Here is a 27,283-nt window from a genome sequence, read left to right on the forward strand (position 1 = left end):
TAAGAGTTGCTGTTAAAATGTCAGTGATAGTAATACGTCTTTAAAGTCCTGTTTCTAACTTTTTTTCTCTCAAACCCTTACCTTCCACCTTAATACTGTGTATCACTTCTAAGGCAGAAGAGTGGTAAAAGGTTAGGCAAATGGGGGTCATGACTTGCTTAGGGTCACACAGCTAGGAAGTGTATGAGGTCAGATTTGAACCCAGGACCTCCTCTAGGCTCTCAATCCACTGAGCTGCCCAGCTGGCCTCCTTTTTTAACTTTTAAAAGCCTTATTCTCATACCTCATTCTCATTTTGCTTTTTCATTTTTTTTCTTGGAGTTCTCTTTCATGAAATGACTAATAAGGAGAAATGTTTTACACAATTGCACATATATATCAAATTGCTTGGCATCGTAGGGGGAGGGAAGGGAGAGAATTTGGAAATCAAAATTAAAAAAAAAAGAAAAGAACACCTGATTCCATTTTATAGGTGTGTAGGTTGTTTAAAATTCCATACTGGTTTAGGAACTTGGAATAACATTTGACCATATGTAATGAAGCAACTAAAGGCAGCTAGGTGGCTCAGAGAATAGAGAACTAGGCCTAGAGTCAAGAAAATCTGAGTTCAAATCCAGCCTCAGGTATTTACTAGTTGAGCAAGTCACTTACCATGTTTGCCTTAATCCACTGGAGAAGGAAATGGCAAACCATTCCAGCATCTTTCCCAAGAAAACCCCAAATGGAGTCATAAAAAGTTGGACACAACAATAATAAAATCAATTACTTTTTTAAATGGCTATAGGCTGGTGGAGTAAACTTCTTTAAAACTTTGGGAGAAGCCTTCTGGAAAGTTTTAAACATGAAAAACCCAAAGTGAATTTTAGCCCAACTCTAGTGAAAAGGAGCCTATGTATCTCTCTGGAAGTTCCCACAACACTGACAAAATAGTACATAATCTTTCATTTCGAGGTTAAGGAAAAACTCCCAGCCTTAGAAAAGTTACTTTTCCACAATCGAGAATCTTGCATTTTTTTTTTTGTCCAAAAAGTAGCAAGGGTATTCCAGTCCCAGAAGGCAGAGGGGCAGTGTGACAGAATAGAGGTCAGACAGAGAGAAGCTGATCTGTACTGGAATAGGGAATTTTCTCACTAGGAATTCCCTAGCCTGAAGTCCCAGGTCTGGTCAAAAATACAATAATGGGGGGCAACTGGGTAGATTGAGAGCCAGGCCTGGAGACAGGAGGTCCTGGGTTCAAATTTGACCTCAGACACTTCCTAGCTGTGGGACCCTGGGCAAGTCTTACCCACCCCACCCCCATTGCCTAGCCTTTACCACTCTTCTGCCTTGGAACCATTACACAGTATTAAATCTAAGACTGGAGGCAATGGTTAAAAAAAATTTTTTGATGCCTACCCCCAGCGATTGGTCTCTTCTCTGAACTAGTTTTATATTTTTCTATCGCCACCAAATCATACAGCCTATTCCATTTTTTAACTTTGGTAGAAAGTTTTCCTTTTTATTGAGTCAAAATACAGCTCTGACTTGGCATTCATTAACCCTTGTTCTTCCCTCCATGACCAAATAAAATTTAATGACTCTTGCATAGGGCAGTTCTCATTTGTTTTTAAGAAAGCTATTATTTTCCCTCCCCTAATATTCAATCTAAAAATCCCATTTCTTCCACTGGATTTTATTCAGTGTGGTTTTGTGTCCCTACATCAAGCTGGTTCCCTTTGTCTGAGTAAGCTCCAGCTGGTTAAAGATCTTTCTGAAACTGGCCACTCCAAATGGGGTTTGACCAGGGTTGAATCCAGTGAGATTGTCACCCTTTTCTTGAATGCTTTCTATTAATGCTGACTCCATGGACTGTTCTTAACTGCCCCATAACATTACTAATTCACAACCCACCCACCTCCAGCAAAGGTAAACTCCCCTAACGCAACAAAACTTGCCTAAAGGGGAGGGCCGATTTATTTTTTTCTGTTTCAAAAGGTCACATAGTAACTGGCACAGAGTAAGTGCTTAGTAAATGCTTATCAAATTGAACTGAATTTGCTGCCTCACCCCATTTCCCTCATCCTATCCATGTATAATTTGATTTTGGGGGAACATGATAGTCTTTCTTGACTTTCCAATTAAAATGATGACTGTATCTTAAACATTTTTTCCCCTTTCATGACACCCAGCAAAGGGCTAAACTGTAGGCACTCAATTAGTCGAGGCCATCAAATACTCCTGTTTAAATTGCATTGCTAATATAATTGTTTCATGGTATGTTTCCCAGATGATGACATGTAATTGGATAGATGAAACCCATAGAGCTTGCCCATGAATAAAGATAGATATGAGGCAATACAAAGGGACAAGTTTGCCCTAGAATTAAATAAGGGGGCAGGCTGCTTTGCCTTCAGGAAATTGCAGGACTCTTTTAATGATCTGAAATTGCTAGAATTAAAGGCTCTTCTTTTCAATGCCAGTGGAGTGGCAGTGGTGTTTATATAGCTGTGAGTCATGAAACACAACAGAAACAGAAATGACTTCCACAGATGGGCAAGAAAGGCTCCCGGTAGGGGTGAGGAAGCTTCAATCCATAAATGAGCTTTAGAAAAAAGGAGTAAAGATGTCACCAAGAAACATGATGGAAAAAGGATTGCTCAGGTGGCAAGGGCATGGGATGACAAGTAGACAGATCAAGTGCTGCCATGGTCGCCTCATGATGTGAGGAAGCCCTCCAGCCCTGGATGGAACCTCTGGTGCATTTAGAAGGCAGAGATAAGAGCTGCAAGGATAAGCAGAAATGGATGGAATTCAGAATGTCATTGGACCACATCCAAACTGATGTGGTTATGGAATGCTGAAGTATTGTTTGAGAGAAAATAACTACTCACACTCCTTTGTGTTGGAAAACTGTTCTGGTGATGCTTATATTCTGTGGGGGGAAATTAGCTCTTAAAAGTGTTCCCTCATCGTATTCCGTGATAAAATGTTGCCCACCTTCATCAAAGCTAAAAACAGTGTCTTTTATGTTGCATTTTTAAAAGCATACAAACGCTTCCTTAAGAGTGTTAATGCTTTTCATCAAGCAATAAGCATTTATTTATTTAGTACCTCCACGCTGGGCACCGGTGATACAAAAAAATGATAAAATCTGTCTGTGGACCAAGAATTTACATTCATACCTTTCAGACTGGCCAATATGACAGGAAAGGAAAGTGATAAATGTTGGAAGGATGTAGTAAAACTGGGACACTAATGCATTGTTGATGGAGTTTTGAATTGATCCAACCATTCTGGAGGGCAATTTGGATATATGCCCCAATGGGCTATAAAACGGCATACCCTTTGATCTGGTCATGCCACTACTGGGCTACTGGGTCTGTATCCCAGAGATAATAAAAAAGGGAAAAGAACCTACTTGTACAAAAATATGTATAGCACCTCTTTTTGTGGTGGCAAAGAATTGGAAATTGAGGGGATGTTCATCCATTGGGGAAGGGCTGAACAAATTGTGATATATGATGGTGATGGAGTACTATTGTGCTATAAGAAATGAGAAGCAAGATGGTTTCGGAAAAAGGTGCAAAGGTCTGCGGGAACTGATGCAGAGAGAAATAAGCAGAACCAGGAGAACATTATACACAGTAACAGCAATATTGTGTGATGATCAGTTGTGAAAACTTGATTGCTCTCAGCAATGCAATGATCTGGGAAATCCTGAAAGTTTATGAAGGGGAATGCTCTCCACCTCCAGAGAAGGAACTGTTGGAGTCAGATGGATGAGAACCAAAGCAGACTATCTTTCCCATCAGAATATTTAGGGTTTTATTTGGGGGCTTGGGGTTTATACGGGTGTGCTCTTACAATGACCAAATGGAAAGTATGTTTTGCATGATAATAAAAAAGAATTTACATTCAGATGCTATCCATAATACCAATAGGAATTTAAAGAATATTAAAAATATTTAAACAGTACTTCTTGTAGTAAGTTTATTTTCATAAGCTATTATGGCAATGTGTTGATACAGATATATTCATCTGGGTTTATAGTATTAAAATTCATAAACCAAGACTATACTTAGCAAAAAAGAAACCAAAAGATAGACATAAGTTTTATTTCTCCTTGTGCTTATGATGTCCAAAGAATACCTCAAATTTATTTTTATATTACATTGATATAAGAATGCTTCGCCTAGAGAATCAAGAATCCATTAGAGAACAAATCTGAGTTTTTCAGGTTGACCCAAATCAAACCTTAAAAATAACAGTACATTTATAATAGAAAAGTATTACATAAAGTCAAAAATAGACTTCCAGATGGGAGAGAATAGTAATGTACACATTCTGGCCAGAGTTATAGTTTATACATGAGTGATGCAATCACTTGTTACATCCCTTTTTTTTAAAGGCACATTTCTTTACTACATTTTAAAATTATATTCTTGCATGTTCCACAATTAATGAAAACATACAAGCAATATGTGCCCTCAGTATAACTGCCATTTGGTTTTAACATGCTTTACCAATGACTGACATGATTCTATTTCATTCATTCTCTCCCTGCCTCTGCCAAACTCATAAACTGGAATAACTGAGTGTTACAGTTCTAGGCATTGTCTTGAATTAGGACATTCTCCAAATATCTAAATGGAAATAGGGAGTGGAGTTTACAAGGATATGCTACAGAAAAAGATAAGTTTACTTGGCTATATTTGAAACATGTGCCATGTGACATCATGGCACATCTTGAATAATGCTGTGGTTTTTTTTATTACGTAGGATTTCTCCCCTAATTATTAGAATCAAGAGTTCTCAGGAAGACAAAGAACATTTGAGAAGAAAGGGAGTCTTTTACTTTGGGGAGGAAATGACAAAAAAAAAAACAATAAAACACTGATGAGTATGTATTCTAATGAACCAAAGAGTATTATGACTTTACCTTAGTTAAACCCAATAGATTGGGTTTAACCCAAAAAGCACCTCTCCTTGTTCCACTTAGGAATAAAGTGAAATAACTGATTATCATTTACCCTTTACACTTTTCAAAATTTGAAAACTTTCTTCACTGAACATGTATATAGCAGCCTTCCCAAGTGTCAAAGGTAAAAGACAAATATTAGAATGGAAAAGAAATGCTAAAAGATTTAGAGATATTCTGGTTATTCATTGGAAGGTGATTTATTATGAACTTAAAATAGAATTCTCCACATTTTAATGACTAAAAAGACAATATCATTAAGCCTTAAAGGTGAGAACAATTAGAACACAGTAACAAAATTTTCACAAGGAAGTCTGAATTAAATGAGTTTTTAAAGGGAATAATTATTAGACTGTTCTAAAGTGCTTGGAGATCTTTTAAAAGGTGCTATTATAAATAAAAACATACTCGGGTGACTTATGGAATAGAGATATTAAAATGAAATGTGCATTTAAATGGTAGGCAGGCTTCATTTGTAATCTTTAAACTTTTAGTTCAGTATATAATATCAGGAAAGTGGCTAACGAGATGATGCCTTCTATTAGGTGTCAAGAGTTAAGGTAGGGTCTCAGCACTTCCATTGTAAAATTACCTTACTTTTTTATTCCGGTCTTCCTATACAATTTTACTTTGTATTAAAGGTGTTCCTACTTGTACACTTTTGTCTCTAGAAAATTTATTACAAGATATGTTGATAACTTTGTGTTACTGATGTCAAAATATTATACAATCCTCTTTGCATCTTTGTAGGCAAAAATAAAATACAGTTTCCTACAGCAATAATAATAAACCAATGATTAGATATGGGCTGTTACTCTTGGAATATACAATGAGTGTGGTCACCCTCAATTTTTCATTTCCTGATATGGATGCTAAAAATTTGGCATGGTACATTTTCAGAAGCATTGGTCTATGTGCCGTTGCTTAGACACCAAAATACCTTAAATAATCATTTTCTCTTGTAGGTTTTCAAAGTAGTTTTAATATTACTTTAATATTTATTCTTCACAGTATGCCTGGAAGGCAAGGAAAAAGTTTTATCCACATATTAGAGGACACTGAGGCATAGGTGACTTATTTGACATTACCCAAAAAAATCAAATCAATGGTAGAGCTAGAATTCAGGCATTCAATGCTCTGCAGCCAGGTCATAGTGCTTCTATACATACATGCAGATTTGTCAGCCTATGGACTAACTGGTTACTCCCTGAAGTACAGAACATTTGGCATAAAATATACTGTTCTAGAAATGTTACATGCAGAAATTTTATTTAGGTAAGACTATAGCAGAAGATATTATATGTATATATTATAGTAACTTGCTTATAATGAAAAGTCTGTTTGCAAGTTATTTGGTCTAACAAGATAATTATTATCATTTTTTAAATCCTTACCTTTCAATACTGTGTGTTGGTTCCAAGGCAGAAATGGTAAGTGATAGGCAATAGGGGTTAAGTGATTTGCCCAGGGTCACACAGTTAGGAAGTATCTCAGGCCACATTTGAACCCAAGACTTCCTTTCTCTAAACTTGGCTCTCAATCCACTGAGCTATATAGCTGTTCCCCTAACATTTCTAAGTTTTTTTGTTTTTTTTTTGTTAACCTTATTGATATTTTTAGGATTTACTACAAAGATCAATGAAAAGGAGAATTTAGACAAGTGGTATTTTTTTACAGATGGATTGGTGTATGGGCAGGATCAAATCTAAATGAAAGATAGTCTTTTAATATACTTTATAAAGACATAAATATAAATTATGTAAAAACATTGATTTCCATGTAGCCAGTCATATATTTGTGCTTAATGAAAGACCTGATTTTTAGAAACAAGTTTTCACTGATAATGCTTTCTCATTTCCCTCCCTGTACTTCATTCTGTACCTCCTCCCTCCTAATTCAACTAGAGCATATTATATCCATATTTAAAAAACAAAACTCCAAAAAGTAGAGCGAGCAAGACCCAAATCTCTACTTATGTGTGTTATAAAAGGCATAGTTGGAGATGTATGTTGATTTAGTAACAAAAGTACTGTTGTGGTTAGGGGGATTATATTTACTGCTCAGGGTTCTTAAAATATATCTGTGCAGGGAATTTTGATTCACCTTATATAAAAAAAAAAGGAACTGAAGCAAAGGAATAAACCTTTTACAGCTTCTGGAAATGGAACCCAATCTATACATGACTTCTTTAAATTGGTATTTTTTTAAAAAGCTTCCACTGCAATGTTCTCACTTTAAAGAGAGAACATTTAAATGCCATCCATTACTCAATCAAATTATTTTAATCACTCTGTAATACTTTAAAGTATAAATTAACTAATCTGTGCAAATAATTACAAAGTAAAATGCAAAGCTGGAAAGATCTATTTCTAAATTTAAAAGGAAATTATCTTTTCTGAATTTCTTAATTTTGCATTTTCTTTTGCTATTTTAAATCTGGCATGAGGTCTTTTTCAAAAGTCTTTCGATATATATATTTATTCCCAGACCTTATCATCCATATTTAGTCAAGGTTTTCCTCATCAGTCTTTATGTCTTTTGATTCTCCATGCTTCAAGACGAAAAAATCTTCATTGTTGATTCCATACCTCTCTAGAGATTCTTTCAATTTCATAGGAGGATCCAAGTAATACTAGCAAAACAAGGGGAAAAAATAAATATAAGAACTATAAGAAAATAAGACATCAGAAATTATTTTAATGCTGTGTGAACAATATTTTTACTACCTGAAATTTGCCAAGTAAAAAAGCAACCTAAAATGGTCTCAAGACCTGATACTTTATAAAGATAATTGACTCAAAAGGAATGGGGAACTAACACTGGAATTCCAAAACTATTAGCAAAAATGAGTCTGAGGAAAGAAAAGGGGAAGGAAAAGATAATACCTAAAAGATTAATGAAGCTGAGAATAGAACTCCATGATGAACTCAGATTCAAAAAAATGTACAAAAGACAAAAGCTTAAAGCCAATGATGATTACAAATGACAAAATATATAAGAATAAAGAACTAAAATGGCCTCTTTAGATTTAGAGAAGTAGAAAGAAGAGTTAGGCCAATACCTGAGACAAGGAAGACTGTGATAATCAATAATGTCATAGAGAAAGTAGACATTTTAAATTTCATTTAATCTATTTAGCCTTTACTATGTACTAATCGCTTCATATACAAAGTCAAAAACAAAACAGCCAGGAAAACTGGAAGACAGTGTGGGAGAGATTAGGTTTGGATCAACATCTCACACCCTACACCAAGATAAACTCAGAATGGGTGAATGACCTGAATATAAAGAAGGAAACTAAACGTTTCTTCAAGGCTGGTCTCAAGTGCCACTTCCCCAGTAAGGACTTTCCTCGTCTTCCAACTTACTACAGAACTCCTTCTCAACTCTCCAAATTAATTTATTTTGTATAAATTTTTATTTCCTTGTTTATGTCCATGTTGTTTCCTTCCGATAGAATGTAAGCTCCCAGAGGGCAGCAACTTTGATTCTTTTCTCTGTGTTCCTTTATATAGAATCTTGTACATAGTAAGTGTTAAATTCCTAATGAATTGAATAGAGAAAATAAGACCAGATTAAGGGAGGTTTTGAGATACAGTCAAAATAGGAGGTTAAAACAGATGGCTAATATCATCTGAGTAGTCATCTAGGTTCACTGTTGAGAGGGAAGAGCAAAGAGGTGAAATAAGGGTTTGTTTTTTTTTAATGTTTACCCTCCATCTTAAATCAATACTGTGTATTGGTTCCAAGGAAGAAGAGCGGTAAGGGCTAGGCAATGGGGGTCAAGTGACTTGCCCAGAGTCACATAACTATGAAATAATAGTCTCAAAGAGAGCAGAGAAGGTTTGGAGTGGCCATAGTCAATTCATTAAGAATATTAAAATGACTATGTAGCATTGAGGGTGCAGTAGAGATTAAAAAACATAAATTTGCCATGAATCCACAAAACTATTGCATTGATTCCAAATTCAATAACCACAAATACATATATATATAATAAAACAAGATACCAAAGGAATTTTCAGGTATGAATACAGCTAGAGAGAAAGGGGGGAATGGGGGAGAGAGAGAATATTTGATAATAGACAAATAATATCTTAACTTCCAAAAGGGAGAAAAAAGTAGACTCCAGAAACTTGACAAGAGAGCCAGATGTGAATCCCCAATGAAAATCTAGAAAAGATTATTAATTAGATCATCGATGAACACTTGAAAAAGGGAGCAGGAATGACTAAAACCCAGCATTCGTCCAATAAGAAACATTGAAGTTGCTAATCAATTTGGGACTATTGGATTTGTGGAACAAAGAACTATAAATAGAACATCTTGATATTAGCAATATATTTGACAAAGTGTTTCATTATCTTCTTGCAGAAAAGTTCAAGAATGGTTCATAGACCACAGTTAAATATATTTATAACTAGTTAAACAAATCCAAACCAAAGATTGATCAATGTCAACTAGAAGGAAATCTTGAGTTGTGGACCACATGGTTTTTTATACTTATCACAAGGATCCTGCTATTGTGATTCCCATTTTACAATTGAAGAAACTGAAACAAAGGTTAAAAGACTTGACCAGGGTCACATAAACACAAGTATCTGAGATCATATTTGAATTCATGTCTTTCTGACTAGAAGTCCAGTACTTTATCCAGTAGATTACCTAGCAGTGTTTAAGCAGAGAGAGCTTGAAATATATTAGAGTATTAAGGGTGACCATAAATTTCCTTTTTTAGTTTATGAGTAAGAAGACCTCCCAAGGATTGGGGGAGTAGGCGGTTAGAAGTGCGTAAGTCCTACAATGACTAAGAAGTTGGATGCTACTATCTATAAAGTTGCTTCCAACTCTTGAGTACAGAATCCCATGGTTCTAAAATAAATTTTAAATCACTAGTTGTTGAAATAATATGTATGAGTCACTATTTGCTCACTCTATTTCAACTCTTAAAACATTCATCCAAATGCAATATCATATGTTAAATTCAGTGCAAAATAAGGTTGTGCATCATTAAATTATATGAGGTAGTAAGCAATATATCTAGCAAGGCCTGGTTGCTATAGGAAATGGTTTTGTAGAGGAAGTGGTTTTGCAGAGAATCACTTTAACTTAAGTGAAATAGAATCAATAGCAAAGTATAATAGTAAGACATTAAGTGTGACCACAAATTTGCTTTTCAGCTCATGTACAAGAAAACTAGCTTATTAATGACATAATTTTTTTTTTTGGCAGACGCCTAATAGGATTAAGTTAACTTTATCCCTCTGGCCAGATTCAGGACTTGGAGGATAGGGAAAGAAAGTAAAAACAGAAAAGGGAACAGAGAAAGTTTTGAGGATCACAATGTCTTTAACAGACTTTAGCACATTCTTAACTTTTATTTTTTCTAGAACTAAGCATTCTTTTTTCATCTGTGGTGAAGTTTCCACCCCAGGATCTGTAAAATCACAGCTCCAGATGCACAAATAAGAAAGCTTATCACCAGAATGCTGGTGAATTTTCTGACAACAGCTCATAAAGGTACCAAATGGTTGTCATCTTTGTTGGTAGGGTTATTACCCACAGAAGCAAAATCCAAGATCTTTTGATATATTGAAAAATAAATTTGAAAAACTTTAGTAGATTAAAAATGAATGAGTTTTGATAAGTTTATCAAGAGCATACCACTTTGATAAATAGCATAGATCTATTTGAGTACTTGGAGATAAATATAAAACATCATTCAAGAAGCAATTTGACATTGATGAAGACACTGCCAAACCTAGGAGTTGAGAACACCTGAGGAGTTTCAAACCTGCCTCATACATATTTTCTAGCTCTGCGACCCTGGGCAAATCATTTACCCTCTCTTTGAGCCTCAGTTTCCTATCATAAAATGAAGTTAATAAATGTTTGTCAAGTTGTTGTTAAATGGAAACAGAAGCTTTAAAAAGAGTACTCCATTCAGCTTCTTGCTTCAATTCTTCATAGGAATGTTGGATTAGAGATTAAATGAGAATGTATGTTTTAAACCATTTTGTAAGATTCCTCTCACTGAACATATTCCTCAGCAAGTGTGCCTGAATTCCAACTTAAGGGTCTCTGACATGGAAATCAAAGGCTAAAGAAATCTGAAATGATTTTTAGGCCAGATTCAGACTCACCTCATTTGCTAAGGCAAAGGTTCCCCAGTGAATAGCTACAGACTTCTTGGCTTGAACATCAATGTGAATCCTTACAGCTTCTTCAGGGTCTACATGCTGATATTTCATAAACCACCTAACAAAAGAGAACAAAAATAATTAAGTCTAGCTTCATCAGTGTAAATTGCATCCTAACCCACTCTTTTCTTTTTAATAATCTTTTGCTTTACACAAAAGATAAATAATAACTAAAAGGGAAACACTGTTTCCTTAGTCAACCTTCTGCAAAATAAAAACTTCCTTTTCTTTCTTTAACTGACTCATTTATTCCTATGCAATTCCATCCCCAAAAAGACTTTTTTGAGCACTCTGGATTTCCTCTGAAAGAATCCTTCAGGCATTAAAAAGGAGGCATGTTGCTTTCTACAATACTTGACACGATTAAGTAAAGCTTAACAGTGGATACAGAGGGACAGCTAGGTGACTCAGTGGATAGATGCAGGTAAGTTGATCTTCTAGGTATCAGTTTCAGGAATAATCTTAATTGGTACCTTTGTAGGGTCAGCTACGTATAATGGATAGAGTATCAGGCCTGAAGTCAGGAGGTCCTGGGTTTGAATCTGGTCTCAAACACTTCCTAACTGTGTGACTCTGGCCCAGCCCTTATCGCTGTTCTGCCTTGGAACTAATACTTTCTTTTGATTCTAAGGCAGAAAGTAAAGGCTTTTTAAAAACAAAATAAAAAATAAAAGCAATGGATACAGAATTAGAAGTAAAAAAAAATAAATTCTGTATCTACTGTTAAGTTTCTGAAAAATAATCAATGGAAAAGAATTTACGCCATTTTTAGGAGACATGGTTACTAAAAATCAGGAATTCCATTTTCTCTTCAGAGAAGATATAAGCATTTTAGCATGCATAGCATTTTCTCAAAGAGTAAAATGGCTAATACAAACTATGTTTTAGGGGAGAAATACTTTTAATGGAATAAAAGGAGGGAATAAATATTTATAAAGTACCTACTATGTGTCAGACATTGTGCTAAGTGCTTTTTTACAAATATTAACAGACTATGGAAAGCATGCAATATTTATTCAAAGACTTCCTGTTCCTTTTGCAATATCAGTTCTATTCTCTCCCTGCTCCTCCTTGCAACTACCACCAATTCTGAGGTTGAAAAATAATTTGGGGTTTTCTTTTTACTTCAATCCCAGTGAGATGCCATTATGAATAGCATGAATCTTATACTATGGAAGACAGAATAAAGCCAGTAACTGCATGTAGGACTTTTAACTCTTCACACCACAAATTCTAGCAATGATTACCTAGTTGTACTATGGGGAGGTTGCTATTTAATGTTCCTATTAGGTTAATCAGTCTCACGAGGCTTTTAACAATAATAGCTACTGTTTTCCAAGCAATCAGCATGAAGGACAGTTGCTGTTTTTCCAGATTTCATGAGAATTTAGTGACAAGGCAAAAATGTGCCTGAAATTTCTTCAACATTTTTCTTCTACTTCTCCTCCTCCTCCTCTTTTTTATAGAATTGAATGTGGCAAAGTTGGGACATTAATACATTGCTGGTGGAGTTGTGAAATGATCCAAACATTCTGGAGGGCAATTTGGAACTATGACCAAGGGGATATAAAAGAATGCACACATTTTGTGATCCAGCCATACCACTACTAGGTCTGTATCTCAAAGAGATTAAAAAAAAAAAAGGGAAAGGATCTACTGGTACAAAAATATGTATAGCAGCTCTTTTTTTGTGTGGTGACAAAGAATTAGAAATTGAGGGAATGACCATCAACTGGGGAATGGCTGAACAAACTGTGGCACATATTGGTGAAAGAATGAATACTATTGTGCTATAAGAAATGATAAGCAAGATGATTTCAGAAAAAAACTACAAAGACCTACATGAACTGATGCAGAATGAAATAAGCAGAACCGGGAGAACATTGAACACAGTAACAGCAATATTGTTTGATGATCAAACAGTGAAAACTTGGCTACTTTCAGCAGCAATGATCCAGGACAATCCTGAAGGATTTATGACATAGAAAGTCCATCTTCTCCAGAGAAAGAACTGCTGTAGTTAGATAGAAACAAATCAAAGCATACTATCTTTCAAATCAGTGTATTCAGAGTTTTATTTGGGGGTTTTGGTTTTGTATGAATGTGCTCTTACAACAGTGATCAATATGGAAGTGTTTTCTGCATGATAATAAATGGCCCAGATTAAAAAAATAATTGAAGCAAGGAGCTGAATGGAGTACTCTTTTTTTTAAGCTTCTGTTTCCATTTAACAACAATTTGACAAGTATGTATTAATCACCTAATATATGCACAGCATTTTGCTGAGCACTAGGAGAACTATAAGGTTTAAATAAGAGACAATTTTTGCCTTCGTGAACATTAAAATCTAGTAGTAAAAGATGACCTATACATAACTATACAAAATAATATGCAGATACATAGAGGGACATTAAAAAGTTTTATACTACAAATTATTATAGTTCCTACTTTTTAGGGTATTTTAAGATTCATATAAATGCTAAACAGAAAATCTTCATAGAATTATGAGCAAGGAGAATTTTTCACATTATAGACACACATTTTGACCCAGTGGTGAGATAATATTGGCTTGTTATATATTTTCACTTCTTGGTTCAATAGTTTATAAAATATTATTTTAGTAGTTCAGAAGGCTTCACTACCTGGCCTATATATTTCAGAAAGAGAGGGAGGAGATGGAGAGGGAGATGGAGAGGGAGGGAGTTTAGTTTACCAATCTCAGATTAGTATAGAACTTAAGGATGATCCTGACAAGTTATATTAAATATTAATCAAATAATAGTCTTAAAATCAGCTAACATAAAACATGCCCCTTTCCTACTCAGCACTTGGAAGTCTACATACCTTGGTTCATAAGCACCAATGGGAATAGCCGCAAGATCAAAAGGTCCAAATCGTTTTCCTATCTCTTCAAAAGCGGTACAATAACCAGTGTCTCCTGCAAAAAAAAATCTATTCCAAGGCCCCAGGACAGACCAGCTGCCCCACAAAACTTTATTGTCATCTATCGGAGTCCTTTTACACCAGTGTTGGGAAGGTGTAAAGACAAAGGTAACATCATCATGTCCAGGAATACAGTTCTCTTCCCACCAGTCCAGCTCAATCACATTCTCACAGCCACAATTCTGCATCCACTCTAAGAGACCTATAGGTACAAACCATCTCAGCTCACAGCCAAAGCGCTCATTTAAACTAAGTACAGTGTTATAGTCCAAGTGGTCATAGTGGGTATGACTGATTAGAACTGCATCTATTTTGGGAAGCTGATTTACTGTACATGGTGGATGGCGAAAGCGTTTTGGACCAATGAACTGCATCAATGAAGCCCGCATACTGAAAATAGGGTCAGTGAGAAATATTATTTCATCCATTTCCACCAAAACTGATGCATGTCCAAGCCAGGTGACGCGTAAACCACCTTTCTTCATTCCAACATGTTCAGGTTTGTCAACAAAATAGGGCTTAAGCACTGGAAGTTCTTTGTCCAATTCCTAAAAGATGAAAAAGGAGGGAAATAGCTGTTAGAAAATAAAAGACCTCATATAGTCAAGGGTTTAAATTTTGAATCCTATCAAAGACAAGGGCTGTTTTTGTTTGGCATCTAGATTATCTAAAGCACAAGTCTTTCAAAGGGATAGCTATTAATCCACTACAACATGTGCCTATATCATGTATTTTAAGGAGGAATTTGATTATACTGTATTATTATAAAATTCATTATTACAAAATTAATCAGGGAAACATTTTGTGGGATATGCTTGTACAAAAAGCACATTTCTAACATGACAAAAAATAGCCTTCCTCCAATATTCAAACTAGACACTAATTCACTTAATAGAAAGTAATAATGAATGCTATCTAAGTGTGTAAGCTGTTGTGTTGTGTTGCTAAGTTATAAGGATTTTAGTTATAGTTGTTTGGGGAGAGACAGGAAAGGTGTAATTTCATCCCTGTAAGGGATTCCTAGTGTGAAAACTCCATCCATATATTCAGAAAGGTCTCTGGCCTTGTCATTCCAGAGGGACCAGTGAAGCTCAATTAAACTATGAGCTATACCTTGTCAGGATACCCAAGAAGAACAGGACATAGTGGAGAGTTTTGAAAAGGGTGATCCACTGGAGAAGGAAATAGCAAACCACTCCAGTATCTTTGCCAAGAAAACCTCATGAATGATAGTGTCTAGCATTTACTGGGGAAGAACAAAAAAACAACTACAAGTTACTCCAGAAAGAAGAAAGTGACTGGTTCAAAGTCTAAAAGAAAGTGTGGGTGTGTCTGGTCAAAGGGAAAGTCTGATACTTGGAATGTAAGATCTACAAACTAAAGTAAGCTGGATGTGGTTAAACAGGAAATTAAAAGATTAAATAGGAGCATCTTGGACATCACAGAACTTAAATGGGTGGGAATAGATGAATTTAATTCAGGTGACCATTACATATACTACTATAGTCAAGAATCCCTTAGAAGAAATGGAGAAGTCCTTGAGGTCAATAAAAGGGTGAGAAAAGCAATACTGTGGTATAATCTTGAAAATGACAATGGTATCTGTTTGAATCCAAGGCAAACCATTCAACATCACAGTAATACAAGCATATATTCCAACCACTGATGGTAAAGAAGCCAAAGTTGCTAAATTCTATGAAAACCTACATCTTCTAGAAATATTATTTTTTTTAAAAAATGTCACATTCATCAGAGGGGATTGGAATGCTAAAGTAGGAAATCAAAAGATAATTGGAATAACAGGCAAGTTTGGAATTGTAGTACAAAATGAAGCAGGTCAGAGACAAATAGTTTTGTCAAGATAACTAACTGCTCATGGCAAACACTCTTTTTCAACAACCCAAAAGGCAACTTTACATGAGCACATCAGCAATTGGTCAATATTGAAATTAGATTAATTTTATACTTTTTAGACAAAGGTGGAAAAGCTCTACCTATTCAGTTAAAACAAGACCTGGAACTAACTGTGGCTCAGATCATGAGTCTCTTATTGATATATTCAGATTTAAAATGAAGAAAGTAGGGGAAACTATCAGATCACATAGATATGACCTAAATAACATCACTTATGAATATGAAATAGAAAAGATGAATAGATTTAAGGAATTAGATCTGGTAGACAGAGTGTGGGAAGAACTACTGAAAGATTCACAATATCATACAGGAAACAACAACAATCCCCCCAAAAAAAATCCCAAAGAAAAAGAACAAGAAAGCAAAATGGCTATCTGATGAGGCTTACAAATAGTTGAGGAAAGAAAGCAAAAGAGAAAAGAGAAAGGGAAAGATGTATCCAAATGAATACAGAATTCCAGAGAACAGCAAGAAGAAATTAGGATTTTTTTTAAAATCAGAAATGCAAAAAAATTGAAGAAAAGAGAATGGAAAAGACAAGTAATCTCTTCAAGAATATTAGCACTATCAAGAGAATGTTTCATGAAGAAATAAGCATGATAAAAGACAAAAATGGTGGGGACTTACCATAAATACAAGAAATAAAGATAAAGTGGGAAGAATGTACAGAAGAAATATGCAAGAAAGGTCTTAACATCACTGATAACCACAATAGTATGGTTACTGATCTAGAGCAATACATCCTGAAGAATGTCAAGTGGGCCTTAAGAAGCATTGCTAACAATAAGACTAGTGGAGGAAATGGAATTTCAGCTGAGTTATTTAAAATCCTAAAAAATGATACTGTTAAAGCGATACACTCAACATATAAGAAATTTTGGGAAACTCAACAGTGACTGCTGGGTTGGAAAAGATTGGCTTGTGTTCCAATCCTAAAGAAAAGGCAATGCTAAAAAATGTACAAATTACCAAACAGTTGCATTCTTTTCAAGCAAGGTCATGCTTAAGAGTCTAAAAGCTAAGCTTCAATAATATTTGAACTGAGAATTTCCAGAAGAGGAGCTGGGTTTTCAAAGAGAAGGAGGAGCTAGAGATAATTTACTGATATATGCTAGACAATGGAAAAAGCAATAGAGTTCCAGAAAAACCTCTACTTATGTTTCATTGACTATACGAAAGCCTTTTTGTGAATCGCAACAAAATGTGTCATGTCCTCAAAGAAATGGGAATACTCCTATTTGTCTCCTGAGGAACCTGTTCATGTGCCAAGAAGTAACAGTTAGAACCAAACATAAAACAACTGGTTGGTCCAAGGGTTGAAAAGGAGTATTGCCACTTTGTCTAATTAACATATGCAGAATGCATTATGTGAAATGCTAAGATGAATCAAAAACCAGAGTGAATGTTGCCAGGAGAAATCAACAATCTCAGATATGCAGACAATGCCACTCCGGTAGCAGAAAGTAAAGGAAAATTAAGAAGTCTCTTGATGAGGGTGAAAGAGGAGAGAGAGAGTGTGAATGCTGGCTTAAAATTTAACATTAAAAAAACTAAGGTCATAGCAACTTTTTCCATTACATCCTTGGCAAACTGAGGGAGAAGAAAAGGAAGCAGTGTCAAATTTCATATTCTTGGGCTCAAAAATTATGGAGATGGCAACTCTAGCCATGAAATTAAAAGATGCTTTCTCCTTGGAAGAAAAGCTATGACAAATCTGGTCAAGATACTAAAAAGCAGAACTATCACCTTGTCAACAAAAGTATAGTCAAAGCTATGGTTTCTTCTGATACCACTGTATGTCTGTGAGAGTTGGAAAGAAGAGTCCCACAGAATCAATACTTTCAAATTTGGGAGCTAAAGAAGACTTTTTGAGAATCCCCTGGACACCAAATGAGTCAATATTTAAAGAAAGTAATTCAGATTTAATGAATTAATTCAAATAGTTAACTGGAAGGACAAATACTGAAACTGAAGCTTAAGTACTTTGGTCATGTGATGAGAAAACAGAACTCATTGGAAAATGCTGTGATGCTGGGAAAGATTAAAGGCAAAAGGAGTCAGCAGAGGATGAGATGGATAGTGTCAGGGGAACAACAAACACAAGCTTAGACAGACTTCAGGAAATAATGGAGGAAAGAAAGGCTTGGTGTGCTATGGTCCATGGGGCCATGAAGAGTTGGACACAACTGTATGAATAAACAATAACAAAATCCAGAGAAGTTGCTGAGGGCACAGAAATATTAAATGATTTTCCCATGTTCATTCAGCCATTGTGTGTCAGGAGGGGATGGATAAAACTGGATTTTCTGACTCTAGGGTCAGCCTACTAGCGTGTGTGTGTGTGTGTCTGTCTGTCTGTCTTCTGTCTTCCTAGCAGCCCCCTCTGGCTTCATGTAGGTGAATATTTACTAGAGACTTGAAAGAAACTAGGAAGGCTGCTCCCTTCCCCCTCACCACTTGCACCTCAGGACATTTCTCCCATCACCTGCCCTCTGCTGAGTAGTCCAATGGGAATGCTTCCTCCATCCCCTGTCTCAGGTAAGGCAGGGGGGTTCACATGCAGCATGAAGGTTGCAGTTTGGGCACTCCGTCTCTAAAAGGTTTACCATCACCATACTACATTCCATTAATTTTTCAATAGATTTTTCAAATTTATTTTATTTTAAATCATTTAGAAAAGACAAACATGAGACACAGTAAACAGAAATTAAATAAACATAGCAATATGCATATTCAGAGAGTACACTCAAACTTCTTTAAAACAAAACTCAGAGGAATACATGTATTTTCTTGCAAGTACAATATTTAAAATTACTGGCTCTCATAATTGCTGCCTCCAGTAAAAGAAATTGTATCTTAACAAGGCAATTCTGGAGTCTCACAGCTTGCTCTCCAAACAAGGCAGGGATCATATTTACATATTAGAAATTAATTCAGGGGCAGCTGGGTAGCTCAGTGGATTTAGAGCCAGGCTTAGAGATGGGAGGTCCTGGGTTCATATCTGACCTCAGATACTTCCTACCTGTGTGACCCTGGGCAAATCACTTAACCCCCATTGCCTAGGCCTTACCACTCTTCTACCTTGGAATCAATCCAAGACAGAAGGTAAGGGTTTAAAAAAAGAAAAGAAATTAATTCACTGACAATAGCATTATTTCTCCAACTTCTTTTTTAATGTTAAAATGTTCATATATGTTCACATACAAAAGCAGCTTATCTCAAATATATAATTTGTATTACTAATGGCCTCTAAAACTAAAAGAATGGATTACATGAAGTGAGAGCCAGAAAGAAATAATTTTGTGCATGACAACCTAATCACTGAAGTTTGAAAAAAGCATGCTGAGAGCAGAGAACATTTTTATTTACTTAAGGAAATCAAGAATTCACTTGGCATTTCATATTCTTGGATTATTTTTCATGGCTTTATGTTGTTGCTACTAAAGAAAGGAAAAACCCCAAGGCCATAATACTAGCCAACATTTTACTTAACCCAATATGTCAAAGTACTTGGGGAAAAAACATTATTTTTATCTTGTATTTAAAAGAACTCAACACAATAAATTTAATTCAAATAAAAACTTTATATATCCCCCAGCACTTATATAAGTGCTCTGTACAGAGTAACAAATATTCATTGACTTGAAATCAGTTTTAAAATCACCACTAAATGAAATTCATTTTTCCTCAAGAAAGTGAATGCTTATATTGTCTGATTATAATTAAATTGATATTCTTATCAACAGCTTCCTGAGTTTCACTTTATAAGATATATGCCATACATTTTTTAGGAGTTTGTGAATTTTAATTTTGCAACTTCATCTCAAAATTTAAAAAATTGACCACATCTTTATCAAATCAAACAAATGGATAACTATGAAGGTCCTGGGATGTGAACTTTCACCAATCCAATCTATTAATCATAGGTATTTGGAGAAATCTTTTTTTTTTCCACATATACACAACAAGGAGTAGAAAGTCATCATAAAACTAAATTCAAACATCTGAACTGTTTCAGCTAACTGTAAAAAGTATCTCATGCTTTCTGAATAAAAAAAAAATTCCTTAACCAAAACATACTTTTTAAAAAGTTTTAATCTTCCTTGCCCCTTCTTCTAAATCTAGAGGAAGTTAGGTAGCAAACTGGATAGAGTCTTAGACTTGTATTAGGAAATATTTGAGTTCAAATTCTGACTCAAATATTTACTAGATGTGTGACCAAGTCACTTAACTTCACCTCAGTAACCCCATTTAAAAAAAAATGGAGATAACAATGGCATCTGCCTCCCATGGTTGTTTTGAAGATTAAATAACATGTTAAGAACTTTGAAAACCTTAAAATGCTGTAGCTAATAATCATAAAATCTCACTTGTATAACCTAAGCATTAACCAAACTGTTCATTGAATATGTAGGAAAGCAATTATTTAAGATACAGCCACATCAACCCTGATTCATCCAAGACTAAGACATTTGTTGAATTTGAGAGATTACTGTAATCTTCTCAAGACCACACTCACTACTGAATCTTACGAATGGGATGAAAAACCTACAAAGGATGCTGTTGCATATATAAGAGAAAATATCTTAACAATGCAAGTTCGGAGTATTTCTCAATGATGTGTAAAATCACATTGTGTGTAGAGTTCATAATGAGGTCTTCCTAAGAGGGTTACTTAACAGAGCCAAATTTAAAATTCCTTCATAGCCGAAAACAAAGATAGTAAGAAAGTAGCATCACATTCCTCAGAAAACAGATAAGCAATTTCTAATACTAATATCTTCTATGGCACATATATAAGCAGAAAATCAACAACAAAACATAAGAAATATATATTCCATAAAGCAGGCTAATCAGTTCAGACATACCAACCCATAATTGGGTTGCCAAGAGGTACGATGATCCTCTGCTTCCAAATTCAATGATGCAGAGTCTAAAATCTATAAGAAGAGTTAGCATGACAGATTATTCTATTCAAAAAACCATCATAAGCAAGTCAAGGAATTCAAAAAAGTTCTTCCCACTTGGCATCAAGTGAACTTGGTCATTCACTATATATATATATATATTTTTTTTTTTGCTATGAAATTTATTTATTTATTTTAAACATTATTGTATTTGGTCATTTCTGAGCATTATTCATTGGAGACAAAGATCATTTTCTACCCCCCCCACCTATCCCATAGCTGACGCGCGATTCCACTGGGTATCACATGTTCTTGATTCGAACCCATTTCCATGTTGTTGGTGTTTGCACCAGAGTGTTCATTTAGAGTCTCTCCTCAGTCATATTCCCTCAACCCCTGTAGTCAAGCTGTTGCCTTTCCTCGGTGTTTTTACTTCCACAGTTTGTCCTCTGCTTGTGGATAATGTTTTTTCTCCTAGATCCCTGCCGATTGTTCAGGGACATTGCATTGACACTAATGGAGAAGTCCATTACGTTTGATTGTACCACAGTGTGTCAGTCTCTGTGTACGTTTTCCTGGTTCTGCTCCTCTCACTCTGCATCACTTCCTGGAGGTTGTTCGTCTCCATGGAATTCCTCCACTTTATTATTCCTTTTAGCACAATAGTATTCCATCACCAACATATACCACAATTTGTTCAGCCGTCATTCACAATATTTACAGAAGGTCCTATCGTAATATTTATTTAAAAGGTTCAATGACAAAAAAGCTTCTAGGTTTTGTCAAATTTGTAAAAGTATTTATAAAGGGCTATGAATACAATATGAAAAATGTCTCTATAGCTGGTCTATAATGTGGAGAATAATCTATAAATATCTCCTATAATTTTTATAAGGCCATTATCAAAGTTGTTTGAAATTCATCATTTAATCTTCAAGATTAAAATTATGACCCAATTGATACTAGGGAAAATATACAACATAGAATGTGAATATAGCTCCTCCACCAAGAAGGTTCTACTAACATTGCTTAGGCAGAGCACAAAAAGTCTCTTAAGAAATGGCTCATGCCACTAAAAATCAGCTGGTGCTTTCTCATATTCTTAGAACAGTCTAGCTAAAGAAAATGAATAAAAACAGGGATTTTCTCTGAGGAATGAGAATCTTAGGAGAAGGAGGTAATGCCATTCCATCTGAACTCTTCTTTGTTAATTGCATTGGTTCCATATTTTATCAGTGATTTGGATGAATAGAAAAAATGACTTAACAGAGTCAGTATCCAAAAGGAACTCAACAGGTTGGGAAAATGGCTCAAAAATAATCAGATACAATTTAGCCAGGAACATAAAAGTTATATAAAAAAAAAATATGGGGTTTAAGTGATCTCAAGTTCAGTATGAGTTAACAGTGTCCTAGAATCCAAGAGTTTAATGATCTTAGACTGCATTAAGAAACATGAAGTCCACAGCATGGGAAATGACAGTCCCACTGTACTCTGCACCCTGGTCAGGGCATATTTGGAACTATGTTCACTTGTAGGTAGCACATTTTAGGGAAACACAGTGATGAGCAGGGGCATATCCAGAGAGTGACTGATCAGGATTGGTTCAAGGACTAGAGGCTTTGCTAAATGAAAAGAGGCTAAAACAACTGGAGGTACTTAGCCTAAGGATAAGAAGGTTTTGGAAGGATATAACATAACAGCTGTCCTCCGGCTGTCAGGCTGAAACAATGATTAACCCTGTTCTTCCTGGCCCTCTCAGGCATTACTAGGAGCAAAGATGCAGAAAGACAGATTTAGGCTCAAAAAGAAGAAAAAACTTCCTAACAATTACAGCTGTTACAGCTGTCCAAAAGTGGAATGGGTTTCCTTTGGAAATAAGTTCCCCATTACTAGTTTTTCAATTACCTTTATTCAAAGAAGCTATAAAATGGATTGCTCTCAATAAAAAGGCTAAATGAGATGACCTCTAAGGTCCCTTCCAACTATGAAATTCTGCAATATGCACTGAGCCATTGCACCAAATCTGAAGACTAGAAACAAAACTTTTGTTCTAAGGTTTTAAAAGCCTGAAGGGCTTGAAAGTCTAATTAAATTAAAAAAAAAAAACAACCCTATAACAAAGAATTTAAATTGAGAAAAATAGCTCAGCAAAATTAACTACTAATCAACCAAGTAATAATGTTATTTATGTCACACTTACTATATGCCAGGCTCTAAGTGTTTTACAATGCTCTCATTTGATCCTCACAACACTTATCTCCACTTTACTGTAGAGGAAAATGAGACAGAGGTTAAATAACTGGTTCAATTTCACACAGACAGTAAGTATCTGAGGCTAGATTTGAACTCAGTTCTTCCTAACTCCAATCCCAGTGTTCTATCCATTGCACAATCCAGTTGCTTCTGTGTAGTGTTTCAAACCCATATTCCCTTATCTCTGCAAGGAAGAGAAGTATATTTTCTCTTATCTATTCTTTGGGAACAAGCTTGGTCATTTTCATTTCACAGAATTCTAGTTTTGAAGAGGCTATTAGCCATCTAGACCAGCCTATTCAAGAAAGAAGCCTCCACTAAACCATACTCAACAAGTTGTTCAAATATTGATTTGAAGACTTCCAAGGACAAGGAGCTCATTATCTCTCTTTTTTTTAACCCTCACCTTCTGCTTAGAATTGACACTAAATATGGATTCCAATACAGAATAGTGGGAAAGGTTAAGCAACTGGGGGTTAAGTGATTTGCCCAGGTTATCTAGGATGTTTCTGAGTCCATATTTGAACCCAGGACCTCCTGTCCCTAGGTTTGGCTCTCTATGTAGTGAGCCACTTAGTTGTCCCAAATCTACCACCTCTTAAGACAGCTCATTCCACTTTTGGACAATTCTAATTATTAAGAAGATTTTTCTGACTTTAATTCTAAATTGTTTTTTGTTTTGTTTTGTTTTGTTTTAACAAATTCTACTCATTTCTCCTGGTTCTGTCTTCTGGATCCAAAAAGAATAAGTCAAATCCTCTTCCACATGACAACTCTTCAAATACTTGAAAACACCTAACAAGTCCCCTACCTGCACCCCACCCCCCAAGTCTTCCTTCTTCCAGGCTAGGCTAAACATGCCTTGTCATTCAACTAATCCTCATGTCATACACAGATTCAAGGCCCTTCCCTATCCTAATTGTACTCCTCTGAACACTCTCCAGATTATCAAGGTCCTTCTTAAACCATGGTACCCACAACTGGACACAATACTCCAGATGAAATTGGATAAGGACACAGCTGAGTGGAAATATTTAGTATTGATGTATTATTCTTTTCATTTACATGTTTGCAATTATGCATATTGTTTTCCTTATGTTTACATCATTTCGCTTCAACTTATGTAAATCTTCCCCTGTTTCTCTATATTAATCATTTCTCATAATTAAGTAATATCCCCTTATATTCCTATCCTACAATTTGTTTAGGTATTCCCTAACTTATGGGAATCTGATGTGTTTCCAGAAAGCAAACAAGGTTATGTTTAAGATTTTGCAAGCTAGGCTTCAACAATATGTGAATCAAGTTACCAGAAGAGCAGATTGGTTTTCAAAAAGGCAGAAGAATTAGAGACCAAATTGCCAACATTCACTGGATTGTGAAGAAAGCAAAAAAGTTCCAAAAAAACTTCTACTCCTGCTTGACTGACTATATAAAAGCCTCTGATTGTGTGAATCACAACAAAATGTTGCAAGTCCCCAAAGAAATGAAGTATTACTAGATCATCAGACTTGTCTCCTAAGAAGCCTGTATGCAGGCCAAGAAATAACAGAAACAAATACAGAATAATTGATTGGTTCAAGAGTGGGAAAGGAGTATGGCATGACTGCTTATTTCCACTTTATTTAATTAACTTATATGCAAAGTGCCAGGCTAGATGAATCAAAAGCCAGAGTAAGGTTGCCAGGAGAAATATCAACAATCTCAGATCTACAAATGATACCACTCTGGTGGTAGAAAATAAAGAATTATGAAATTTCTTGATGAGGGTGAAAGAGGAGAGTTTGAAGCTGGCTTGAAGCTTAACATTAAAAAAACTAAGATCATGGCAACTGGTCCCATTACTTCCTGGAAAACAGAGAGAGAAGAAATGAAAGAAGTGTCAGATTTTATATTCTTGGGCTCAAAAATCATGGTAGATGGCGACTCTAGCTATGAAATTAAAAGATGCTTCCTCCTTGGAAGGAAAGCTATGACAAAATCAACATACTAAAAAGCAGAGACATCACCTTTCCAACAAAGGTCTGTATACTGAAGGTTATGGGTTTTATTTTTCAGTAGTGATATGTAACTGTGAGAATGGGTATATATAGAAAGCAGAGTGCAATAGAATTGATTCCTTTGAATTATGTTGAATGAAGTCTTTTGAGAATTCTTTGGCAGCATGAAATTCAAATTAGTGAATTAAGTATGGAAATTAACTATGACTATATATTAGTAAGTATATTAAATATACATGTTAATAAATTATTATATATCAGTTATATGTATATACATATGTAAGAAATTAAATTCTTTGGTCATATGGTGGGAAGACAAGACTCATTAGAAAAGACTTTAATGCTGGGAAAGATTGAAGGCAAAAGGAGATAGGGACAGGAGAGGATGGATAGGGTCAAAGAAGCAATGAACATGAACTTGGCCAGAAAGTAATTTTTCCTCCCTTGGGACTCATAGTACTTTTTCTCTCTCCTATGAACAGATCCTATCCCATTTTGTACTGTAGTTATTTGTGTGTGTATCTCCTCTATTATAAACTACAACTTGAAAGCAAGAAATGTTATTACTTTTGCATCCTTCAGTACTTAAAACTTTGCACATGGGAGACATTTGCTAAATATGACATAAAGTTGAAGAAAGGCCTCAGAAAATCTCACATCCTTTTGGAACAACAGGGAGGAGTAGAAGAAAAATGAAATCAAAACTTCCAGTATCATATTCTTAGGGTAAATCCTGAATTAACCTGTTAATATTCATCTGCACAAAATAAACAATGTACAGTCAATGATGAGGCTATTTCAACAATAATACAAGAGAACAAGACTTCCTTTAAATTTCTTCTATAAAAACATGCACCAACTTATCTGAAACAAACATGGAAATTGCCAAATACTTCCTCTTCTGATAATGGGTCTGCAATTATCTTGGCTAGGTTTAAGGAATTTGTGGGCTAAACACTGATAAACTGTCACTTTTGCAGTTCATCAGTCACAAGCAAACAGCTAGTTTGAAGGCATGGTTACAGACACCCTGAAGGAGACTGCTGGTGGGTAAAAGTCAGTGGGATATGCTAAGTTTCTCATCATACCCCATGTAACTCAGTCGATGGAACTGTTCTACTGAATTATAAACTGTGTTGTATTTCAAGACCACCACAATTATTTCCACCAAGATTTATAAGAACTTGCAAAATAAATAACAACATAATGAATTCTATTCTCTCCACCTTTATTTTTACCACAAAAGTTTTATCTTTTCTAGAAAGTATGATACATTGGGAGGAGCACTGGCTCTGGAGTCAGAAGACCTGGGTTCAAATATTTGCTACCTGTGTGCTCCTGGGATAGTCACTTAACCTCTGTCTGCCTCAGTTTTCTAATTTGTAAAATGAAGAGGATGGGATAAAAGGCCTCTGGAGTCTCTTCCTGCTCGAAATCTATGATCTTGTGATTTATATCAATAATCTTAAAATCATATTTAAATGTAATATAGCCTCTGAAGAAGTATAAGTAAATATAAAAGACAATTCATGTAATTCATGTTTTTGCATGGGCAAGTAGGTGGTGCAGTGGGGCCTAGAGTTAGGAAGACTCAACTTTCTGAGTTCAAATATGACCTCAGACACTGACCCTAACTAAGCAAGTCACTTAATCCTGTTTGCCTCGGTTTCCTCATCTGTAAAATGAGCTAGAGAAGGAAATGATAAACCAAACCCCAGTATCTTTGCCAAGAAACCCTAACGGGTGTCACAAAGGGTCAAGCATGACTGAAAAAAGGCTGAAAAAGAAATATTTTTGCATGCTATTCCAAACTTTAGCAATTTATATTTTTAGGATGCTTCACATATACTTTCTGGTCATTATAACACCTTTAGTCTTTTTTTTTAACATTATTTTATTTGGTCATTTTCAAACATTATTCATTAAAAACAAAGATCATTTTCTTTTTCTTTTTCTCCCCCCCCAACCCCTCCCAATGGCGATGCGTGATTCCTATAGGTATCACATGTGTCCTCAGTCCAAACTCTTTTCCATGTTGTTGGTATTTTCATTAAGGTGTTCATTTAGAGTCTCCTCAATCATATCCCCTCCACCCCTGTAGTCAAG

At 35.3% G+C, this 27,283-nt stretch overlaps 1 protein-coding gene across 2 annotated transcripts in view; it reads right to left on the reverse strand.

The window, feature by feature from the left end:
• Positions 1 to 3,955: 3,955 nt before the first annotated feature.
• Positions 3,956 to 27,283, reverse strand: part of NAPEPLD (N-acyl phosphatidylethanolamine phospholipase D) — a 68,975-nt gene continuing 45,647 nt past the window's right edge. For both annotated transcript variants that reach the window (XM_007504060.2, XM_001371223.4), the window contains exons 3-5: positions 14,002 to 14,648; positions 11,101 to 11,215; positions 3,956 to 7,589 (exon numbers count right to left, since the gene is read on the reverse strand). In XM_007504060.2, coding sequence (XP_007504122.1) covers positions 7,461 to 7,589; positions 11,101 to 11,215; positions 14,002 to 14,648 — 891 coding nt within the window. In that variant the 3' untranslated portion in view covers positions 3,956 to 7,460. The remainder of the gene's footprint in view (positions 7,590 to 11,100; positions 11,216 to 14,001; positions 14,649 to 27,283) is intronic.

This window comes from Monodelphis domestica, chromosome 5 (genome assembly GCF_027887165.1).
Source record: "Monodelphis domestica isolate mMonDom1 chromosome 5, mMonDom1.pri, whole genome shotgun sequence".
Lineage (NCBI taxonomy): Eukaryota > Metazoa > Chordata > Mammalia > Didelphimorphia > Didelphidae > Monodelphis > Monodelphis domestica.